Source organism: Monopterus albus, unplaced genomic scaffold (assembly GCF_001952655.1).
Source record: "Monopterus albus unplaced genomic scaffold, M_albus_1.0 scaffold250.1, whole genome shotgun sequence".
Taxonomy (NCBI): domain Eukaryota; kingdom Metazoa; phylum Chordata; class Actinopteri; order Synbranchiformes; family Synbranchidae; genus Monopterus; species Monopterus albus.
In genome coordinates this window covers 599,353-623,078 of record NW_018128130.1, presented here as the reverse complement: position 1 = coordinate 623,078, position 23,726 = coordinate 599,353, and the positions used below count along the sequence as shown (strand labels likewise).

Below are 23,726 nucleotides of genomic sequence, written 5' to 3'. Positions count from 1 at the left end.
TGCCTGCAGTCCCCACCTGTCCCCAATCGAGAATTTGTTGTTTGCAAGGAGGAATGAGACAAAATGTTTCCGACACATCACTTTGTGTCCTCAGTCCCTAAACGTCTTCCAAGTGTTGTGAAAAGGAACGGCAGCATCACACCGTGGTAAACACTTTACTGTCCAAACTTTTTTTGGAAAGTGTTGCAGCATCAGAATTGAAGAGAGTGTTTGATGGTGTCACAACAAATAATGTGCTGCTGTGTTGTTTTCAATGTGATACAGGACAGATGTTTTACACATTACGATTTAGTTTTAATTTTACATACTGCCCCAACTTTTTCTGATTTGGGCTGTAACGATAAAACTGACAAGATTATGATATGAATAATTAAAAAAAAATCAGATCAAAGAATATGTTATCAAGATTAAGAAATATCAGTTAGCTTTGGATAGCAAATGTGGGTACTTGTCTATTTAGTGCCATGGACACAATTTACTGTGTGCTCAAAACAATCTAAGGATCTATATCCAGCGTTCCAAGTTTGGTTCAGTTCAGCACTTGTCAGCTCCATGTGGCTTTGCTGTGAAAACTCAGCATACAAAATGGAGGTAGCTTGTGGTTGTACTGCTACCCAACTGGCAAATGATGCTTTAAGTAAGCATGGTGAAGCAACTAAGTGTGCTATGGTATAGTATTCACTTGACAAGGGCAACACTAAGGCAGGCTTTGGGTGCCTATAAACACAAAGGAAATAAATCCACTCTAAAACAGAATATGCAATTATTAATACGATGTAGAAGAGTTCAATCAACATTTTCTCCCAAAACAAATATAAATAATACAACACAAACCTTCTGTGTATGGGTGCACCAGGGGGTCTAATCGGGGTATATCACTTAAAGTTCGTACATGGAATAGATTCATTTGATCAAATAAATTATATATCACTTATTAGCCTGATTCTTTTTTTAAAATTCAGCTGAACATGTTGCATTTCAATTAGTTTCATTATTTGCATTCATTTCATCAAATATTCTATAGCACTGAGCAAGCCATATGGACTGATCATTCACACATCATACAAATATCTACATGCAAATTCTAGTTTTATCGTGGACTATCCCTTTAACTACATACGCTGCTGTTGCTCCATAGAAAGCTTGCACTTGTAGTAGCTGAAAAATTCTCCCCCAAAGAGGAAGGAAAATTTGGGGTTGTCTTTCTGTTTCTCCATTGTCATCTTTTCAAACTCTGGCCCGTTCCGGGCGACAAACTGGGCCAGCTTGTCAATCACATTCCTCAGCTCTTGATCTGCATCAGGGAAGAGAAGAAAAGGAAACAGAGTCAGAGCTGAGACAGCAACTGCTAAATATCCAGCCCCCAAAAAATCTCACACACAGAAAGAGGTTGTTCAACAATGTTTACCTCAGTTTTAAAGGGATTTCCAGAATCCTCAAATACCTGTGAACCAGTTTTAATGGTGAATGAAAAATTATCTACTCCTATCTTCTACAAGATAAAAAAAAAAATCATAGAACTGTTTGGTATTCATGTGGTTGTGAAATATCTATAACAAGATCAATATAAAAATACAGTTTTGAATTTAAAAAAGCTACAACAATATAACAAACGTTTCTAATTTAGCAAGAACATGTGAGACTATTATCTGTGTTTGGATCAAGAAACAACCATTTAGAAAATCAGCTATACAAATATTTTTTCATCCAAATGGTTAAAAGAGTCTTGAGGAATTCTGAAAATACCTTCAAAAAAGTATGTATGACCGTATCCTTGATCTTCTGGGTTTTTCAAAATTTGCTGTATGGGTATTTATTTTTCAGAAAATAAAAAAGTACACAGACCTAAATATCTGTCATCATGGCTGAACTGACAGTAAAATTGATATCTGCGATAAACACATTCCCATGAGAATTCAGTTAAATGTCTGATAAGATCCAAATTCCCTTATTATATTATTCCTTGGTTAGAGGCAAAACTCTGGTGCTTCTTGGTGCCTCGAGTTGGGGCTGTAGTAGCATGGTGGCCATTTCGGACTGAAAACACCAATGAGAACAAAACAAACTGTACAGATAAATAACTTAATCAACACCGACATGATCAAGAAAGTGAATTCCAAGTGGAATAAAAGAAAATAGTGTTTGGCACTCAACTGCATAAACTATCAAGCATCTTGTAAATGGTTATTATCTAATTATTTCAATCTAAAACTTGTCTTTGTACTGGACCATACATCCCATATTCTAGGCTACTCATCTTTAGAACTACCTTGCAATGGCTATTTGAATAATAAAAGATTACCTGGTCTGACATCGGTCATTAAAAAGCTTAGACTACAGAGTCTGCCTTTAGCCTAAACTTTCCCCTTTTGTTTTAAAATTAATGAACACTTTTTTTTCTTAATCCTCTCAAGTGTTTTTTATTATTAAAATGGTAACATAGCCTGTAAGTTAAATTAATGAATGAATGAATAAATGCATATAGCCTAATAGCCTACTGCCTTACAGACGGGTGCAGAATCTCAGAAATGCATCACTGACGCATCAGGGTTACGCTCTCAGCAGCTGCATCAGAGCTACAGGGTGTACAGTGCACATTTTCACCCTGGTAAGGTCAAGAGGCTAACAAATGTTGAGGCATATAATGAATAACAGGATGGCAAAGGTATGAAAATTTTACAGTATGATAAGCATCAGAAAATATCAGTTTCACGGTACAAGATATTATACAATTACACTTATCAACAGCTACAACAACCCTCAAAGAAAACAGCGGGGTCTTTTTTTAATGCAAGTGACTGTGCCAGTTGATTGAGCTGGATTGCAGCACTAGACTGACCCTAAAAATAAGAAGAATTATAAACATGATTAGAAAACACTGCGGTTGCATGTTGCAGCATTTTTCAATAGAAATACAAGTGTGCTGCTTGTCTCATTATTTAAGTGAGAAAAACACGGATGGCATTCACCCTAATCTCTCATAATACTGTGCACAGAGACAGGTTCTGGTGTAGAGAATTATAATGGACATCTGTGAGAAAATAGGAACACTGTATTTGAAGTTACTAGTGGCCGAAAGCCACCATTAATTCTTCTTTAAGTAGTAGGCTACTAACTAGGGTAGTAACTTATCCCAAAAATAAGACGGCAGTAGCCAGGCAAGTGAGAGAGCTGAACTGTGCATGAAGTCCAACACAAACATCACCAAAGAGCACATACACAAACAGCACAGTTCATACTAAGTAGTATAATAGCCTTATCTTCATCACCATCATCACCATCAGCATTATCATGTTGACTGCTAGGCTATACAGCACTACAGTAGTTACATAAGAATTGGAAACTTGTTCCAGAAAAGATTTTCCCATTTAATGTTCCTTAAGTTTCCCTCTCTCTGTATTTCATTATAAATACAGGCTATGCACGTTGGATGGTATGGTTAATAAATACTTTATGCAAAATATTTTTGCATTACATTGTAAAACAGACGTGGAGCCACCAAATCTGGCACTGGTTCCAGTGGCACCAGTATGAAATGTTAGTGTGAAGCCCTGCATTCACCAAACAGCTCACTTGCATTATGAATAAACCTTTTATGCCATAAACAACACAGCCTTTGAATCAACTTCCCACTATCCAAGCCTGACATCCTTACTTGCACTCCAGGCATAATGGTGCAATGGACAGTGTAAAAGGGGCTTAGCCTGGACGAGAAATGACTTCTTCACTCTGTCTTTGTGTTTAAGCTCATGTCGCTTCATGAATATATTACTTAAACTATTTCAAAAATAACTTTACTTACTTTTTATATAATAATAATAATCTTTCCATAACACATTCATACTCAACTTTCACAAAAATAGCGAGATGATGTCATTTCCTGTCAAAAATCTTTGCTTAACTGAAAAGAAACTGATTAAAATTGGATTTTTTCCTGGAGTGGTTCGGATTAGTTTTTGATTCCGCATCGTTAGAAGTGTCTGTGAGGATTCCGAAAATACCTCCAGAATTTCGCCGAGTGTTATGAAACGACGGTACGGGGTTAAAACGTTCGGCAAGTCTATGGGAAAGCTCGAGCAAGATTATCGTTATAACTTGAGTGTATGCGAGTCACAAGCTGTGGCTAACATACGCGGTGATCTTGTCACATAACTACAGTAAATAGAATGTTTTTGCTACTTGACTAACGTTAACATATATGGGCTAACAAAAATTTGACATCACATCACACTCGAAAACAAAAACTGAAAAGAGGAAAATCGCAGAATAAAATAACATCTACCAGGAAGGTTAGCTAACGCTAATTTTAAAAAACACGCTGAAACATAAACCAGCTAACGCTAGCATTAGCCAGCTAGCATTTGTAATACTATTCTCACGTTGTTTGATTTGATTTATTCTTGTTGTTTATATTGCTTTACTTAAGTGCAAACGTGTGCATAAAACGTCCGAGATAACGTTACGCATGTAACTACTGAAGTTTACTAACGCCAATCAACTTGCTAAATGCAGGGGGTAATGTTTGCTATGTTGTATCGCATTAGCTCCTGCTAGCATGGATGCTAGCTAAAGTTCAATGAAAAAAGGTACATTGCTGCAGCATACTGCTCACCTTCGGGAGGATTGGGAATATCCATGTTTCAGTTACAATGACACCGCCGAAGCTTACTAGGTAGATCAAAGATCAATCAGTTCGTTTTGTGTTTCACTAAATTGTTTAAATTGACATAAAAAACGATTGCATTGCGGCTGCAAAGTACACCGAAAGTATTAACATAATTTGTCGTCGTCTTCTTCTTCTCTGGTGTTTTATGGCAGTGGGTATCCTGGTGTTGTGTTACTGCCACCTTGTGTCCGTTCTATTATATATCATACTGACGTGTGATTTGTATACGCTGGGTTATCTGACCGCGTAGGTTAAATGCAGTGACTCCCACAATTAGAAAACAAGTGTTTTTAGATCTAAATGATCCGTGTATGTTCCGTGTGCGGGGGTACTATGTATTTAATTGATAAGAAAAAGTTGGAGTTTTTTAATTTTACTGAAAAAAGGGAAAAGGGAGAAAACAACTTATCTCTTCTCTGTTTGTTTTTCACTTGTAGCTTTGATCAAATACCATGATAGCAGCTGAAATTTTACATGTTATGCCTATGTTTAATATACAAAATCCGTTTAGGCTTTCTGATCATTGTCATTGATCAAATCATCTGCAGGTTTCAGCTACACAGTGGGAATGATTGCAGAACAGATAGATATTAAATGTTTTAATCTGCTCTGATTCTATAGCTGTCCTTGTCATCCCTAAATTCAGATCATCAAGATATTTTGTTAAATATTGTATAATTATAGAGGTTTGACTGGTTTGTTGGAAATATTAGCAACACAGGGTATATTTCAGTACATAAGGATGTAGAAGTCTGGCTGGGTTAGTTGAAACATTTGGTGAGTTATCTGAAATATTTGGTGGGTTATTTGAAATGTTTGGCTAGGACAACATTCAAATTGTTTGCTAGTTAGTGTTTTCTTATGGCTTAGTTATTGTTTATTAACAGTCAGCCTGAATCACAAACAGAGTAGATGTTATTGAAAGCTTGTCTTGGGTATGTGGGTGCAGGCAAAGAGAGAGGTGGTTTTGGGACCTGAGAACACCTTCTCTGTGTCACAGGCCCAACAAAGGGAAACACCAGTTATTAAGGTAGTAGATGAAGGGCTTTGTGGGTGCAGGCAAACTGGGCGAGTGGTTCTAGGATGCAGGAACACACTGTTAAGTCTTCTCGGTGTCATGGGCCCAACTCAATAAAACACCAATTAGTGAGAGGACACCTGATGACACTTTAGACCTGCCTTGTCTCCTGCATCCACACAGAACTTGTATTGGGGTTGGTGATAATACAGTTATTGACTCACTGGGGTTGTTAGTAGTGTATTCTTCTTTTGTTTCACAGTAGATCAGTGTCAGTGGTTGGACAACTGAGTGGACCCGGCTCTCAGAGGTGACTACCATTACAAACCAGTTGGGCCAGCTGCTGCTTATAATGGGTAAATGTCATTTAATTCACAAAGAGCTTCCATAGGAATGTTCTCCCGTTCTTTGGCATATTTAATTGCGTATTGTTGACTTTTCCTCCTTGGTCCTAGGTTCAGAGACTCCTTTCCAGGACCTCGACATAAGTATTCCTAGGGAGGCTGAGTATTGTGATATCAAAACAATGAGAGCACTCCCTTTTTAAAGATGGGAACAGCTACTCCCATCTGCCGGTTCACGCCACACTGAAGAGGTGTGACAACTAAGGCAGCCCAACAATGGAGCCTCCCTCATCTCAGGTGAATTTAAACCACAAATGGTGCCTTGAAACTGGGGATCGTCTCTACCTCAGATCTTTAAGCCAGGGATATGGGTGATGGGTGATGCTTTCCCCGAATCTTCAAAGTACAAATCCTCCACAGCAGGCATGTGTCATCATGTTACTTCTACTGCCCAACAAGATCCTCTGTCAGGATCAGCAGATCTTTTCCACCACTGAACACAGCCTGAGCACAAACACATCTCATTCCTAAAGGATCTTGACAAGGGGATAAAAGTGCATTTACCATACAATTAAGTGTCAATGAAGCAACATTCTGAAGTGTTTTGGTTCACTTACTGTGATTCTGAATAAAGCATATGCCTGCTACGTATATCCCTTTGGAGGGAAAAAATAATCCAGACACTTATTAGGCATTAATTCTATTCTACAAGCCTTTATTCATGTAGACAATCTGTACATATTCTCTCTGATTTAGCAGCAGAAACAGTACTGTTTTGAAATTTCTAATTCATAACAATTTGTTCATCCTATCCAAAAATATAAAATATACTGGCTTCATTTTTATACTGTAAGTTCTATTTCTTTATATAGCCTCTTATTATATTTTAGTTGTTTGATTATATTCTACATTGTTTGCTGAATGATACTGTATGCCACCATAAAAGCCTAATTTCCCCACTGTGTTACCAGTTTATCTCATATTAAATACTTGCTCTTTATTTATTATTAGTGCATGTGATTGACCACTAATTAAGAACTTTGCCTCTTTCATGTGAACTTGCGCTTATCTTTTACTGTTAATCAGTACTGATCAGTATGACAGATATTGGGAGATTAAGAGTTAGACTGAAAATACATTTTTCTTCACAATCATTTCTCTGTGATGATTAACATGTTCCCACGCTTTTAAATAAATAATTAGAAAATTCAGCTCTTGCTGTCCCCATCACTGTACTGCCTTCACAGTCTGATATTAAATTAAATCATACAAACCACATAAGGGTCCCCACATACTCATGAACTGGAAGATTAGAGGACTTCCCCCTTTTGTTATACTCACCTGCAAATAACCAGTGAGCTTTGTCTGAGTTCTTCAGAGCACAAGTGTTAACGCTTTTACAGCAAACCGACACTGACCTAGATGTTCATGTACAGGTCAGTTTAGTTGTGTGCAACTCAGTTTATACCCGAGTCCACCAAACAGTGTCTTTGAGTTTAGGGACTTTGGATGGCCATTACCACTGACATTTTGACATGGAGGGTCACAGTACATCCACTGAAAAGCCTCAGTGCTATTAATGTAAACCAAATTGTGAGGTCTTCTCTAATAAGCCTCCATCACTGTGGACGAGTCAGGGGAAAGTAAATCCTTCTACAGGGATGAGTACTTCTGTCAGGCAGATTTTGATAGTGGAACCCTGACTTCCTTCAGATAAGATGTGACGGGCTTTCACACACACAAATCCTCTGTATTGCAGTGGAGTCTCTCCCCCCTTTAGCAGTGGATCTCATAGGCAATCTGAGAGTCCAAGAACAGGCCTGTGTGGTTAAGAAACATCCCTTCAGCCTCTGATGTGATCACAGGTTCGGCCTCCCCTCCCTCCCCTGCCATTCTCCTCATGGTCCGTATATCGCCCTCCTGCTGTTGCTGTTGTTTGGTGGGGGCCAGCGTGGGACTCATGGCCTGGCCAAGCCCTGAGGAGAGGGTGTGGCTGGAGGTGTCAGATGGAGCAGTGCAACCCAGGTTAGTGGTGGAGACAGCTGTGGGTGGAGCAGGTGGCAAAACTGGCTTTGACCTATTGAGGACATACATCTCATGGCCGCGCTCATCACGGTACTCCTCCAGCTGGGCGAATGTGGTGGGGCCATCAGAGTAGTCATTGACATACAGGATGCTCTCTTCCTGCAGGTTAAAATTCATCATCACGTTTAGGGTACAACACAGTCTAATACAAAAACTGTCAGTTTTAATATTTTACATTAGAACTAAATTAGTGGACATTGATGTTCATTTGATAGCACCTCCTTACCTGGCATACTATAAGTAATAACTTTATGTATTATGTACTAAATGCAATAATTTTTGCTGTGCACACAGTATTTATTCCAGCATTCTTGTAACCCTGCGTACACAGTTTTCATAAACAGTTTTCTCTGTATATAATCTCTCTCTGTTGCTGCCAATTTGTTGCTTTATATCTAGGTTTATATCTAAGTACTTACCTGTGCATAATAACTATATGTTTAGTTATCTTTATGTAGTTTTATTGTTCTTATTTTAGCCTTACATCTAGGGATGTTTCCTGTCTGTTTCATTTTGGCACTGTATGTACATTAAGTACAGTGTAACTTACAGGAAACCCCAGTCACATCCTTTGTATGTTTAAACATATACAGTATGTAAAGATAGAATTTGGTTTCAAAATGTTGCCACTGGTCTTAAAACCTGTCTCACTGTTTATTTTACTTCATTCTACAGTCCTGCCTGCACTCAACTCTCAACATCACAGACACTGCTCTACCCTTGGAAAAATCCTGTCTCTCCAACAGAGCTACTTAGAGACAACGACTGCACCTCCTCCCCTGCCTCTCTCTATCAAGGAGTCCCCAAAGGTTTTGGTTCTTGAAAAAGACTCTTCTAAACTGAAAAATCGTGATGCCACAGTACTCTTGTACACCTGACAGTGATTCGCGACAGGTTTAGCAAACATCCCTCTTCGTGTCCATCTGGAAGAAATAAAAGTATGGACACAAGCAAACGTTCTTAAACTCAACTGAGACAAGTTGAAAATGATCATCACTGGCCCTGACACACCAACTAACACCACCCAAAAATTCTCTCTCACCACTGACAACTCCGCTGTTCTCTCTTCCTCCCATACCCATAATCTAGGGCATCATTTTCAATCTTTTTTGAGAACATATCAACAAACTGTAAATGCATATCCAGTCATATGTGAAACTTCGATTCATGCTTTTGTCACTTCCAGACTAGACTCCTCCAGCAGCGTGCTCTACTGTGTCCACAACTATGTGGCCCACACACTCACTCATTGTAAATCCCACAGCCACATCAGCACCATCCTTCACAAACTGCACAGCCCCACAGCCCTCTCATCTATTACTGTTGTTGTTTGCCGATTGTCTTTATTTTGCAAAGCATCTCTGAGTTCCTTGAAAAGTACTACATAAATAAAATGTATTATTATTATTATTATTGCTGTTTTATTCCCTAGCAGCCCAGGAAGACGTCAATGAGAGTCTTACATACTCTTTTAAAAGCACTTTAAAGCATTATATTGATAACATTTCAGAGACTCAATTGAAGCTGTCTAAAAGGCTAAATACCACTTGGAAGAAGTATGAACCTTTAAAAAATATTTTTCATTTACATATGTATAACTAATGTAGGTGAAGCAACCTTTTAAATAAATTTTAGGGGAAAACGTTCCCCTTCATGAAGCGCTCTGAAGGCCAAAATACAGTGGCAGAAAAACTTTGTGGGGAGTTGAACTGATTGGCCTACTATCTGTTGCCCTCCATGGCCTGAGGCTGTAGTAGTTTGCACTGGCTTTACCGATACTAAAGGGTCCACACTACTGATTATTCTTTGAAATCTGTGAGGTTTCATCTTTCATGTTATATATTGGTATTAGCATAGCTATTACTGTATACCAACTGCAGAGGTACATGTGAGTGCTTACATCCACGTAATATATAAGAAAGCAACTGTTTGGTTTGTTACAAAAATCCATACTCTAGCCTAAGCCAATTCTTTTGATTTATCAAGTTGGATATTGTTGTTAATTATAAAGATGTGCCATTTACTCTTGTACAGACCAACAGACAACACACCTTCTCAGCTCCATCAGCCTCCTTATCTCGTTGCTGATGTCGGCTGTAGATCATGGCGACCAACAGCAGAGCGGTCAGAGCCAGCAGGGAGATGCCCACAGCAATGGCGGTCTGAGTGGCAGCTCCCAGAGCACTGAAGGCCATGCTGCCCAGAGCATAAAGGGGCTCCCGGCTCACATCTGAGCCCAGAGCAGGGCCATGGTTCCTCAGCCGGGGCCAAGTGGGGGAGTATGGTGAAGACACCTGGGACCACGAGGCCCAGATGGAAGAGGAAGATGAGGAGGAAGAAGTTGATGAGTTAATGGCAAGCTGGAAGGTGACCCTGGCCACACCCCCTGCATTCCAGGCTTCACATTCATAAAAACCTGCATGAGCCACAGTCACATTACTGAGAAACAGCATGCCACTGCCAGTGTCAGGGTCAAAGCGCTCTCCATCGGTCTTCTGCAGACTGATTCTGCTTTCTTCTGAGGGTTCCTCTGCTCCACCCACTCCAACTCCTCCAGCCCCCAGCTCCTGAACCAGACCTCTGGGAGAAAGCACCACTTTACCCTGGGATGCCTTCCTCCATGTCACCTGCAAAGGCATTCAGTGTTTCTTGAATCTTATCATCACCTAAATTATTTTTGGGGGGGGGAAACATAACATTTGAGCTGTAACATCAAATGTGTGTTAGTGTTTCTCACAGTGAAGAGCAGAGTTGTTGGTTCGAGTCCCAATGAGCTCCTGACCTTCAGCATCAACACACCAACACTCCTGAGCCCGCACACTGCACTGCACAGGTCTACACACACACACACACACACACACACACACACACACACACTCAGTATGTATACTGTATATACAGACGTGTGTGTGTTTGTTGTGTTTTATAATTATGTATAATTTGTTATTAATAGTTTGTTATGTGTACCCTTCCCATTTCTAAACATACACTAAAATGTGGATAAAAAGAAGAAAAAGGGCTAGGTCTATTTTTGCTGTTAGCTGCCTAGCAACATGGACTGTCATAGTGACAATAAGACTGATTCCACATGCTCTTATGCCCGTCCTTAATATTAGGTTGATGTTGATTGAAAAGTTGCAATTGGCACAAGTTTACTAGGCGCAGCTATTACTGCCAAAACATACAGGTACAGGTCCAAAAGATTTTCACCAAAAAGTAAAGTTCATATAATAAAACCCCCGAGGATACGAGTACATGAACCTGGTTAAAGGAAACAAACTCAGAACACTGGTAGCTGGTTTATTGTGTAAAACAGTAAGGAGGAAAAATAATGCAGAGCAAAATGTTTATGTGGCTGGATGTAGGAAAAGGGAGGTGGAGAAAAGTGTAGAAGAAGTGTGTGTGTGGTGGCTAGTGGCTTACATTGTATGAACATAGATGTATGGTGAATGTGAAGGTATGGCACACTGCGTTACCACAGGTGATTACTAGGGAGGCGCTGTAGGTACCTGCATACGCTGTCATTTTGTTTGGCTAGAAAGTTCCTTAAATTGTTTGCATCTCACTTTACTGACTGTGGTCATTCAGAATGGATAATCTTAGCTGACTGTAGCTAACTTGTAACGGACTGAGAGATCCTGTTGATGGGAGCGACAGACTGAAAAATGACTCCCTGATCTCAGCTCTCAGTTCAGGAGCTAACTCGAGCTAGCAGCTGTCGGTAGATAACACAAGCACTGCAGATGAATCCATTTCTGTCCTGTCTGTGCTCAAACTGAACACTAAAGTGGATGTTTGGGTGTAGCTGAACCATCCGCTACTCTATGTATCTGTATAGGATATATGTAGTGTATATCTCTACGATGGATGATGAGCATGACCCCCCACCCAAAATGGTGCATTTACCCAAAATTCAACAAGGTGTGACAAGAACATTCTGTATTATAAAAGGCAGAGCAGCACATTACATAAAATTCCGTTAATATTCATACATCGCCTCCTGTGTGTTCTGTATTACTAATTAACAGAAGAGGAGTGACACCAGAACTAAGGAACAACAGGGTAGTTACCAAGAATTAACACAGCCGAGAGGAAGCAGTGTTACAATAGTAACCGCCCACATGGGACATTCTAAAGCAAAAGTTAGCCATGATCATTTCTTTGGTCAGTGTCATAGCTGGCGCTCTATTGGCTAGGGAAATTTGACAGGGTTATTTCAGGTTATTTCACAAAAATCTGAGAGAGAGAGAGAGAGAGAGAGAGAGCGAGCAGACATTTTGAGAGCGCGTTGGCAGCAGCCTCTATGCAAGGAGATGGGACTGAGTGCAAGCATAGGAAATCTGTGCAAGCAGCTTTATATCTGAGGGTGAGGACAGCATGCCGAGTGCGAGCAGGTACATTTGAGTGCGGAGAAGATCACCAGGACTCCACTGCCCTCTCTGCAGAGCATTTACCACCACAGGGTGCATAGTAAGGCTGCCTCCATCCTCAAAGATCCCACCCACCCCCAGCACGGACTGTTCGCCTTCCTACCCTCTGACCGGAGGTTCAGAAGTGTGAAGTGTAGGACCAGTAGACTGAAAAACTCTTTCTTTCCCTCTGCCATGAGACTTCTAAACAGCTGAGGAGTTTGTTACCAGGAAATACGTCATGTACTGTTTATATTCTCAGTTTGCACATATATAAACTGCACATTGACTGTTGACTGCTGCACATGCTGCTCCCATGCAGCATACATTCTCTGTTATATTCTTATACATTTTTATTATATTGCTGCATTTGCTGCTTGAAGTGCTTTAGATTTTGTGTTACTTATTTATCTACTTTATATTTCATTTGTATTTTGTGGCATTCATGTGGACGGCAAAGTAAGAATTTCACTGTACAGGGAAACACGTTTCCTAACTGTGCATATGACAAATAAACACTTTGACCTTGACCTATGAAGACAGGGTAACATCATGCTCTCATAATGCTCTTGATTAAAGACAGCAATATACCCCCATAATCACTTGCACAAGAAGGATTTGAACATTTTCAGGCAGGATTTAGAGTACAATATAGTACAGAAGCTGCACTGGTGATAGTCACCATGACTATCCATTACCACTGACAGCAGACTTATCCCTCTACTGATCTTTCTGGATCTCAGTGCTGCATTTGTGGTGTCAAGAGGAGGACATACAGTTATGTGTCGTAGGTGGAGAGATGAAATGTGCTCTTAAGTCTGTGTTAAATGTGACCCAGGTTTGATTTTTGAGATGTGGATTATTTTACAAAGTAGTTGTGAGCTCCAATTTAGCAAAAGCAAACCAAAACAGCAACCTCAACAGTAGATTATCTATTCAGTATTTCATGAGAAATAACAGAAAACCCCGTTTTTAAAAATACACATTTTCTATGATGCTATCTCATTTGCCATGGCCTTCACTGAACTTAACCCAACAAAACACCAATAAGAGATTCTGTTAGATAGTGCTCTCCATCACGAATTATCCACATTATGGATTTTGAGAGCTCCCATCACATTCTAAAACACACAGAGTGAATAATCTTCAGCACTTGCAAACAGCTGCTAGACTACTTTGTATGCAGAAGGAAAGCAGTGTCATGGAAACTGAAGGAAGTTTTACTTATTCACATTTACTACTTTATAAATGCATCCCTACCTGTGGTCGAGGGTAACCAGAGGCATGGCAGGACACCCTGAGGCTCTCTCCCAGACGCACCGCTAGCCTCCTTGGCTCCAGCTGCACCAGGGGAGGGATGCAAACCAGGCTGTTGAGGGGGACTTCCACTAGGCTGAGGTGCGAGAGGCGTGGCGGCTCATTGCAGACCATCCGACGTTCTGCAGAGCTGAGCAGCCGCTGGCCAGCCTCATCAATCCAGCTCCTCAGCCAGTGGAGAGCACAGTCACAGCGCCATGGATTGTCTATAGCAAAGCAGAGGATAACAGGTTAGATTGGAGCCTCCTGTTGATTAAACAACTGGATTTATCATAATCACTGGTTGTGGTGATAGGATAAAGACATTTCAGTGCATGGAAAAACATGTTCTGTGATGACTAAATAAGGTATATTTTCAATTCAATTCAGTTTATTTACTCAATACCAAATCTCACACACACACACACACACACACAAAACAGCCAGAGACACCTACAGAAAGGTATAGGAAGAGGGAGGACAGAGAAAATAACATGCAATGGTGGCAAATAATTGGATAGAGAGTGAGGAGAGGAGAGGAACTCAGGGCATCATGGCCCCCCAGCAGTCTAGGCCTACAGCAGCATGACTAAGGGAAGCCTCAGGGCCACCTAATCCAGACCTAACTATAAGCTTTATCATTAAGGGCTTTGTATGTTAGGAGAAGGATTTTAAATTCTATTCTGAATTTTACAGGGAGCCAGTGGAGAGAAGCTAATATGGGAGAGATATGATCTCTCTTGCTAGTTCCTGTCAGTACTCTGGCTGCAGCATTTTGGATTAACTGGAGGCTTTTTAGGGAATTATTGGGACATCCTGATAGTAAAGAGTTACAGTAGTCCAGCCTGGAAGTAACAAATGCATGGACCAGTTTTTCAGCATCACTTTGAGACAGGATGCTCCTGCTTTTTGCAATATTGCGCAGGTGAAAGAAGGCAGATCTAGAGACTTGGTTTATGTGCGATTTAAAGGACATATTCTGATCAAAGATGACTCCAAGGTTCCTCACAGTAGTACTGGAGGCAAGAGCTATGTCATCTAAAGTAACTATATGATTAGACAGCAGATTTCTAAGGTTTTCAGGCCCAAGCACAATAACCTTTGTTTGAATTTAGAAGACAGAAGGGCTATGGAAGGTTTTAGACAGAGACCAGTCTGCCAGAGGGAGAATGGTAACAAGTCCAGTAAAAGACCTGAGGTAATCAAAGAATAAGGCACTAACTGAATCTTTACACATAAAGATGTTTAAAGTTTGGATTTAAAGGTCAGACTGTCTGAAGTGAGCAGTGGGGTTAGTCCAGACATGGGGGCAGTAACGTGCGGTGAGGTTGACAGCTGGTGAGGCACTCTTTTACAGTCAGATTTACCAATACAAATGAACTGAATGAATGTCTGTTAACAATGCGTTGTGTTTTATATCTCATATCAACATTCTTCACACAAACGTGACCCATATTTAATTTGAGGTTAAAATTTATTCCAATTGAGCTTATTTCTAACTAGAAATAATAAAAGTTTATGGTCTTACCTTTACTTGTACACGAAATCCATTTGTCAGCTGGTATGTATTACAAACCCTTTTACCGTTCGAATCCAATATTAAACCAAATGTTCTCAATAAAGAAGATCCTTCTGGACAAAAATGTCCAGACTGTCAAAAATGTTTTGATTGAAAGTCCAGATTTGCGAATTTTCTCAGCTTGGAAATGTAATCTTCCATTTTGATAAGGCGAATTGTAAAGGAAATATAAACAAGAACGAAGAAGATTGTAGGTAGCGCAAGAATCTGTGGGCTCACTAGCGCCCTCTGCCTTGAGGCAGGCGTACTGTTTGCCTCACCGAGTAACTTTTTTACTGGGTTTTATGGTTAATCTGGAGCCTAAACACGTTACACAACTACATTTTATACATTATCTAGATTATGGCAAGGCAGAGCATATAATCAGAGTGTTTGAAAGCATTTTATTTGTGATATATAGAGTGACAGTGACACACTATTTGTATCGTATACAGTTTGTGAGGATTACACGATCCACCGAGAGGCACAGCAAAGTGCTGCCTCATCGTGCATCTCCTCCATGTATTTGAATGGGACATACAGAAATTCTGCTATTCTTTATTGAAAAAATTCCTTTTCCAATTCGGACATGTATAAAGGGGCATGCTCATTTAGGACTTTTTATGTCATTACAAGCACCAGCCAAAAAAGGGAGGTTAAAACTGATAATGTGGTGAAAATGTCTGGACTCTGATAAAATTCTAGCTGCAGCATTCTGAACAATTTAAAGACTTTTAGTACTGTATGAACCACATGGCATTAATTTAATTTAAGTCAGGAGGACATGCTAGTTACAAGTAGCTGTCTTGTAACACAATGTATGTGATTATGCAAAAACAGCAAGTTTCAGTCTTAAGAAAAGTAGAAAGACCAATGTAACTGTCATTTGTTTTTACACTGATATATATGTCAATTATCCAGGCTGACCTGTGATACGTAGCACCTGTAGGCTGACCAGAGGTCGCAGGGATGCAGGGCCAATGGTGTGAAGATTGTTCCTGCTCAAGTCCAGCAGGGCCAGAGACGTCAAGCCAACTAGAGCCTGGTCTGCTAACATCTCTATACTGTTGTGCTGCAAATGGAGCTCCTGCAGACGCTGCAGTGTTAGGGAGAATGGTACATATGATCCAGAACGTTCATATACAGTAATAATGAAGAAACGTGTTGGGTAGAAAACTGAAAATACATCTTGCATAGCTATGTATTGAGTATATTGTTCAGTTTCTAAAAATTAAATGTAAGAGACAGAGCCCAGCCAGAGCCCTGACTTAAACCCAATTGAGCATCTCTGGAGAGACCTGAAAATGGCTGTCCACCAACGTTTACCATCCAACCTGACAGAACTGGAGAGGATCTGCAAGGAGGAATGGCAGAGGATCCCCAAATGCAGGTGTGAAAAACTTGTTGCATCATTCCCAAAAAGACTCATGGCTGTATTAGCTCAAAAGGGTGCTTCTACTAAATACTGAGCAAAGGGTCTGAATACTTATGACCATGTGATATTTCAGTGTTTCTTTTTTAATAAATTTGCAAAAATGTCAAAAATTCTGTGTTTTTCTGTCAATATGGGGTGCTGTGTGTACATTAATGAGGAAAAAATGAACTTAAATGATTTTAGCATATGGCTGCAATATAACAAAGAGTGAAAAATTTAAGGAGGTCTGAATACTTTCCGTACCCACTGTATGTGTGCTCTAATGTGCCTTACCTGTAAGCCACGAAAGGTATAGTCAAGCAGACGTGTGATGTCATTTCCTGCCAGGTAAAGAATGCGGAGATGTTCGAGTCCCTGAAACATGTCAGCTGTTACGAGGTGGATCCGGTTCCCGTTCAGAGCCAGCTCCAACAACTGACCCTGGTTCTGGAAGGAGCCGGGCTCCACTGCTGAGATGGTATTGTTCTGAAGAAGAGGAAAATCAGAAGTTGAGCAAACAAAAATGTGCAAAGAAAACAAAATGGGAGTAATGTGAGCGAATCTAGGGGTGTTTGACAAAAGACGGGCCGCAGCATTTTGGACTAATTGGAGCTTCTGCAGAAGAGACTGAGAAATTCCCATGTAAAGAGCATTGCAATAGTCAAGTCAAGAGGTGATAAATGCATGAATGGCCTTTTCTAAGTCTGTACGAGATAGGAAGGGCTTCACCTTAGCTACAAGTCTCAGATGGAAGAAACTGGTTTTGACTACGGAGCTGACTTGTTTGTCAAAATTAAGACGGTTATCGAATGTTACTCCGAGATTTTTCACTGTATCAGAAAATAAAGATATAGAAAGTTTTGAGATAACCAGAGTTTAATATCTCGAATACAGTTGAGTAACGGAGTAAGAGTTCGCGTCGCATTGCATTAATGGCATGTAGATCTGAATATCATCACAGAAATGAAAATGGATATTATACTTCGACATACCGTAATTGAACTAAGAAGGAAAATGTATAAAAGAAAAAAGGAGCGGGGCTAGAACCGAGCCTTGGGGGACCAGAAGAGAAAGAATCACCAATAGTGACAGAAACGACCTATTTGTCAGAAAAGAGGTGAACCAACTCAAAACTACTCCTTTTAAGCCCATATGGTGTTCCAACAAGAAGAGGAGAATGTTGTGGTCCACAGTGTCAAAGGCTACAGATAAGTCTAAAAGAGCTAAGATAACGGAACGCTTTGAATCGAGTGCCATAGTAAAGTCATTATGGACTCTCAATAGCGCAGATACTATTCTATGACGACTTTTAAAGCCCGATTGAAACTTATCAGCAATACCGAGTTTATCTAAGTGCACCTGCAGCTGTATGGAGTCAAGTTTCTCCAAAATTTTTGAGAGAAAAGGCAAGCGAGAGATTGGGAGGAAATTGGAAAACGCCGTGAGATCAAAATTTGGCTTCTTTAGGAGTGGAGTCACCATAGCGTAGTCATGTATAGCTTGTGGGGGAAGGTGTTAAAAGCTTCTTTAAAGTGTGTGTTAGGTCAGTTTAAAGGTACAGAAACAACAAGCAGAGAATAGTGTCTGTCATGGGGGGCCAGCATTTTAAATGGGTGCCACCTTCTTCTTCTTTAGTTTTATTGGCAGGCTACAAACCAACTTAAAAGGTGTGTGCTGCCACCTACTGCACCAGAGTGTAACATCATTCCTCTGTGGGAGGATTATAGTCTACACATAAATCCGGTTTTGTTTAAATATTTAAACATTCTCCTCTGCACTAACGACTGTTTGTCCCCTATCCAGCAAGCTCTTGATATTCCCTTCCCTTCCCAAACCTACCAGCCTATTCTTCAGACTCTATCTCCTATAACTAAGCAATATAAAAAATGGCTGCCTTTGGATGTGCCCTATAAATAGCATGTAGTCACGCGACCAGTGAAAGATCACATGTTTAATCTAGACAAGTACCATGAATAATTGCAAACAGGTTATAAGTAGTACAAAGAAAGTAGTCACATAATCAATATAGACAAACATCACATGGCAAACCACACCATGATCCAACACTGGTTCAAAGGAAACAAAGAAAACAAATGCTGAACAAACACTTAAACACAAACTACATGATAAACATAAACCAATGTACATCTCAATATCATAATTTTGCATCAATGAGGAAAAAAATCTGCACAAAACACTGAACTAATTCAGAGACAATTACGGGAAAGAGCACAAATCAGGTGGGCCATTGGATATTGCATAGCTTTTAATGTATATATCCAAAAGGTTTCTCTCTGTGAGAGCCTTCTTAATTGATCTCCACCCCTTATTCAGTTTGCTATATGGGCTATACCACCTGTTTTTAAAGGCTGCTACTGATGTGGTCAGCTTATTTATCTTTTTCTTGGATGCTCTTGAGAGCCTCTGACTTTTTTCAAGAACAATACCCTAATAATTAATTAAAATGTTGCCTCAAAGGCTCTGAATGGCCATAACTGTTTACAACAGAGTCAACTCTGCATGCACGGGATATTCTTAATAAATTTTAGGGTCTTGTGTTTTGTAATGAGGAAACATGTCACGCAGTGCAGCGGTTTGTCTCAGGGAGGTGTTTTTAATTGTATTTGAACAGTGGACAGGTCTATGGCACAGAGGAATAAGTGTGTGTTCCTGTACTAGCTACATAGTGAGGACCAAGAAAAGCATTTTTTTGCTACAGAGTAGGGACATTTTGGCTGGTGCTCACTCTCTGAAACACCTTTTTAAGGGTTAAGACTTGGTTTTAGAGTTCAGGTTAGAATTAGGCTTAGGCATTTAGGTCTGATGGTGTTAGGGTAAGGGGTTAAGGAATGCATTATGTCAATGAGTGTTCTCATAAAGATAGAAGTAAGTGTGTGTGTGTGTGTGTGTGTGTGTGTTGTTTGTTACCTGCAGGTACAAGTAGTGCAGGTGCCTCAGCAGAGTGAGGTCCTGACGACGGATCTGACCAATCACATTGTCCTGAAGGAAGATGGTCTGGATGAAGAACAAGCAGATAATACGAACAGGGACAAAGGGAGAGTTTTGGTCAGTACTGGTCACTGTGTCAAAGAATTATGACATATGACATTCCAGGACTTTTAGTTGTGTTGAAATTTCTTGGTCCTTTAATATCAGTCAAGACAGATGTGAATTCCTCTTTCAGAACAATTAACCTACCTGTGTGGATGAAGGGACATGTTTGGGGATGTCCCTCAAGCCAGTAGAGCCACACTCCACAGTGAGGCTATAGCAGCGACAGCTCACGGGGCAAGAAGGAGAAGCTTGACTAGTGTGGATGGACAGGAGCAGCACAGAGAGCAGAAGCACTAACAACACAGCCATCACACCAACTGACAGGACTGAGGAGAGAACAACAAACACAGGTGAGCCAGGATCAACAGTCTGCATTAAGGTGAGTAACACGAGCTTGACCATTGTCTCCATATTTATTTATAATGGGTATAGAAATATTCACCATTACAGTAAGAGGTAGGCCTGGTATAGAAGCAAATATTTCTATGTATGCAGATGATGCAAACTTCTTAATAAGTCCAAAAATTGATAATTTACAGTATTACCAAATTATGAAAGTGTAATATCCTTAGAACTGGTGCATTAAAAGGCACACATTTTAAATTTTCTAGTAGGTTATCTATTACATGGACAGATAACCAAATTAATGTTTGGGAAGTATGATCCCTGAAAAGCTACATGGCCTTTCTGCAATAAATTAGGAGACAAAGTTGCAAAAGACAAGATTGTACAACCATGGAAAAGTAAAATAGTAACCCTTTATGGAAAAGTTTCATTATTTAGCTCACTGACAGTTGCCAGGACAGGCATTTATCAAGATTTATGAACAAAAGATTGTTGAATTTTTGTTTAATAATAAGCCAGAAAAGTTAAGAGGAAAGTTCTTTACAATAGTTATGAACATGGGGGGGTTAAAACTATAACATTTAGAGGCTTTATAAAAGCTGCCCTAATCTCAAATGTATTTTTATTAGGCTCTTATTTAGGCTACTTAAGTAATTTGTATACTGTGTTTGTAGGCTATACAGTTTATATTTTTACATCAACTGATTTTATTTTCATTTACAGTTTCTTAAAAATCCCGTATTTGGTTTGGGCCCTTTAAAGTCTGGGAACAGTATGGAGGTAGAATATCTCCAACATAGCAACCGTACACACAGACAGATGTGGAGCTGCAGCTGGAGCCACAGCGCATCCTTAAAAGTGAAGTGAATATCAAGCAGGTCACAACAGACTGAGCCCACAGTAACAGTAGCTAAATGATGATGCCCATAATATACGATGTGCGGTTTAACATCTGATGGTCCATAGATGCCTACATGACCGCACAGCAGCGCGCAACGAAACACAACGTACAGCAAAACAACAGCCTTAGATATGCACAGGAGAAACAGCTAATCCCAGCGACGTTTGGTCGTTGACCCAAACCTCTGAAGAAGGAAGAAAGACAGCAGCGTCTGCCCCGCACGCGTGTTTGTAGGTCGTAACTATGAAGATTAATTTGCGGTGTGACAGCAGATGATGGATGTTTCCACGGTACGTAACGCTACAGAGCACAGCTGGCCCTTCGCATCCGCCGAAAGGAAAACCCGACAAAACACAAGGGGATCAAGTGAGGAGCAGCGGGGCTTCGGGCAGAGGCAGCGTGCACGGACCCGCCTGCAGCACCCGGTGATAAAGCCAAGTGAATCGGGTCAGGTGTCTTTGTTTAATCCCAGCATCCAGCCGCTCACTTCCTCCTCGCTCCCACCCGCTTATACAATCGCTGCTGCTCCTGAGGGCCAGTCAAGCCAACCGGGTTCCGCACAACAAGAAAACACTTCCGGCCTGAATTGTGTGGAATAAAAGCGTTATCACAAAAATCTAAACTGAAACATATGTTCACCCCATTTTTGAGCCTCAGATCACGTCTAAGAAGATAATTCACCATTGTAACATTGTAGAGAAGTCAGAAAACATGGAAAAGCTATGCCAGGTTTGCCAACACCTGACTCCCGTTGATGTTTAGTGAAATCAGAATCTTAGTGTTGACATTATTTTTCCACCATTACTTTGTATGTTTAATATAAAGCCATGAAAGACAACGAATGTCTGCTTGTATCAGCTTAGAAATATTGTTTGTGCTGCTGCCCAAATACCATCATTTGGATGGCAGAGTAATATCACCTGTAATTACCAAACTCAAGCACACCCAGCCTACAAATGAAGGTGCACTGTACCACTTGACAAACCCAGAGCTGCTTAACATACAAAAGTTGATCAGACACTTTACAACAATAAATAGAGCACTAACTTTAACTCGCCTGACCAAAAGCTTCCCATAATGAGCACCAGAAATTAGTCTGAGTGCACCAGCAGCAACTACACAAAAGCATCCCTCCCCAGTACCTCTCCCATTTCCACTAAAACCTAAATATCTTCGGAGGCGTGTTGGGCTCAGGGCAGCTTTAATAGCAGAGCACCAGTTAACCCCAGCACTGTGGCCCAGACACCGGAATCCTTACCAACACCAGAGAAATGTGTCTCCACCCACGGTTACCTAAAAAAAAACAAACAACAACAACAAATAAACGAGTGAGCTGGTGTCAGTCCAGTTGGTTCACTCCCTAACTAATCAGGGAGGTCCCTATAAACAACCTAAACACATTCAGAAACTACTCCCCAAACTGCAGCAGACAGCACACTGCCAAACCAAAAGCATGAGGCTGAAACTAAACATTCTGGAGGGGCAATAAAACTCCTCCAGATTTAATACATCCCAGAGGAGTACTGGATGTCTGTCTTCAATGTCTAATTAATCATGTTTTAATATATTTCTTTTGAATAGGCCTACTTTGGGTCGTCAAAGACAAGATAACTTTTTTAGGGACACATTATTAAAACTGTTCTGATGTTTCAGGTGTTAACGTACACTTCACACTTGTACATACACTGTAAACTAACAGTTTTTCTTATATTGTTTGTGATGGACAGTTTTCAGTGCTTGTAATACAATTCTCAGCTGTGTCAAATAAAAATATTTTAATAGATTTACAAGTTGATGACAGTTAACATCAGCAAGCAAACTTTTGTTATTTATTTAAACATCATTATCATAACAGTTGGCTAATAACAGTACAAAATAATACAAGAAATCTATTAGAGAGTCCACCCATGGCCCCATATAATAAAAGCTGAGGGTAAAGACGCTGCCTGGCAGCAAAGCTGTCACTCCAACTTCTGCTCATTGATGACCTCATATCCTACGATGACAGGTCAGTGTTAATCATCCCCATCGTTAGCATCCCTATGCTGTGTTTGTCCATCTTTGCCACAGTTGACCGAACGGTTTCAGTCCAGTGATGTAGTCCTGCACTACATGATGGTTCTCTGAATGCTTCGGGAACATAAGGTACTGCCGTTCTCCACAGCCGAACCTCAGAGTCCAAATTCAATAACTAAAATTTACAAGGAACAACCAGTATTACAATCAGTGTTGATGTGGTAATAAACAGGTTTTGGGTTCTTAAGTGTAATCAAAAAAAGTCTTGGTCCATCTTGGCTTGATTTAAGGGCTGTAGCTGAAAGCGGGTTATGACTGGTCTTGTGGGAACACAATGGGGTAAATTTGACTATAGTGATCCACAAAGTGGACCTCCAGGCCCTGGGTGATGTAATCTGCCAGGTCAGAGTAATCCTTCCTGTTCTCAGCTGGCAGGATGATGCAGGTCACACCAGCACGACGGGCCTGACAGAAAAGAGATTCAGTTCAAATTATGGAGTGAATACAAACAAATTGGACATTTATTTCAAAATCACTTGTAGAGAAACATGTTAGCCCGCAGAAACATCTAAACAGCTACTGACCACATTCCACTAAATGTGGCTACTCACTCTACAGTT

At 40.3% G+C, this 23,726-nt stretch overlaps 3 protein-coding genes and 1 long non-coding RNA gene across 11 annotated transcripts in view; 1 reads left to right on the top strand and 3 right to left on the bottom strand.

Moving 5' to 3' along the window:
* cherp (calcium homeostasis endoplasmic reticulum protein) overlaps positions 1–4,842 on the bottom strand; it is a 30,929-nt gene extending 26,087 nt beyond the window's left edge. For both annotated transcript variants that reach the window (XM_020620875.1, XM_020620876.1), the window contains exons 1-2: positions 4,613–4,842; positions 1,121–1,294 (exon numbers count right to left, since the gene is read on the bottom strand). In XM_020620875.1, the coding sequence (XP_020476531.1) occupies positions 1,121–1,294; positions 4,613–4,637 (199 nt within the window). In that variant the 5' untranslated portion in view covers positions 4,638–4,842. The remainder of the gene's footprint in view (positions 1–1,120; positions 1,295–4,612) is intronic.
* Positions 3,921–7,978, top strand: LOC109972186 (uncharacterized). Its single transcript, XR_002276652.1, has 4 exons — positions 3,921–4,034; positions 5,950–6,040; positions 6,140–6,325; positions 7,894–7,978. It is a non-coding gene; the product is annotated as an uncharacterized LOC109972186 (long non-coding RNA).
* LOC109972178 (leucine-rich repeat-containing protein 24-like) lies at positions 6,334–21,692 on the bottom strand. Of its 7 annotated transcripts, none has more exons than XM_020620881.1 (8): positions 21,201–21,692; positions 19,989–20,170; positions 19,719–19,805; positions 17,085–17,276; positions 16,304–16,472; positions 13,783–14,045; positions 10,165–10,740; positions 6,334–8,212 (listed from the first exon to the last, which is right to left on the bottom strand). In XM_020620881.1, exons 2-8 carry the CDS (start codon positions 20,151–20,153, stop codon positions 7,805–7,807), a joined length of 1,860 nt encoding a protein of 619 aa, XP_020476537.1. In that variant the 5' UTR covers positions 20,154–20,170; positions 21,201–21,692; the 3' UTR covers positions 6,334–7,804. The 7 variants fall into 7 exon arrangements, with proteins under 7 accessions (XP_020476537.1, XP_020476538.1, XP_020476535.1 ...); XM_020620882.1 differs by having other exon boundaries at positions 21,273–21,692; XM_020620879.1 differs by having other exon boundaries at positions 19,989–21,691.
* A 1,214-nt stretch (positions 21,693–22,906) lies between these two features.
* The window catches only part of LOC109972174 (lon protease homolog, mitochondrial-like), a 28,944-nt gene continuing 28,124 nt past the window's right edge, over positions 22,907–23,726 (bottom strand). Inside the window, exon 21 of the mRNA XM_020620874.1 lies at positions 22,907–23,571. Within this exon, the coding sequence (XP_020476530.1) occupies positions 23,416–23,571 (156 nt within the window). The 3' untranslated portion in view covers positions 22,907–23,415. The remainder of the gene's footprint in view (positions 23,572–23,726) is intronic.

What these genes read in the sequence shown, in the direction of transcription:
- LOC109972178 (XM_020620879.1), bottom strand. Translation starts at nt 20,255, where the DNA reads ATGGAGACAATGGTCAAGCTCGTGTTACTCACCTTAATGCAGACTGTT. An exon ending in ATGTCCCTTCATCCACACAG is followed by an intron (nt 19,806 to 19,988) that starts GTAGGTTAATTG and finishes TTCTTCATCCAG; the next exon opens with ACCATCTTCCTTCAGGACAA. An exon ending in ATACCTTTCGTGGCTTACAG is followed by an intron (nt 16,473 to 17,084) that starts GTAAGGCACATT and finishes CTAACACTGCAG; the next exon opens with CGTCTGCAGGAGCTCCATTT.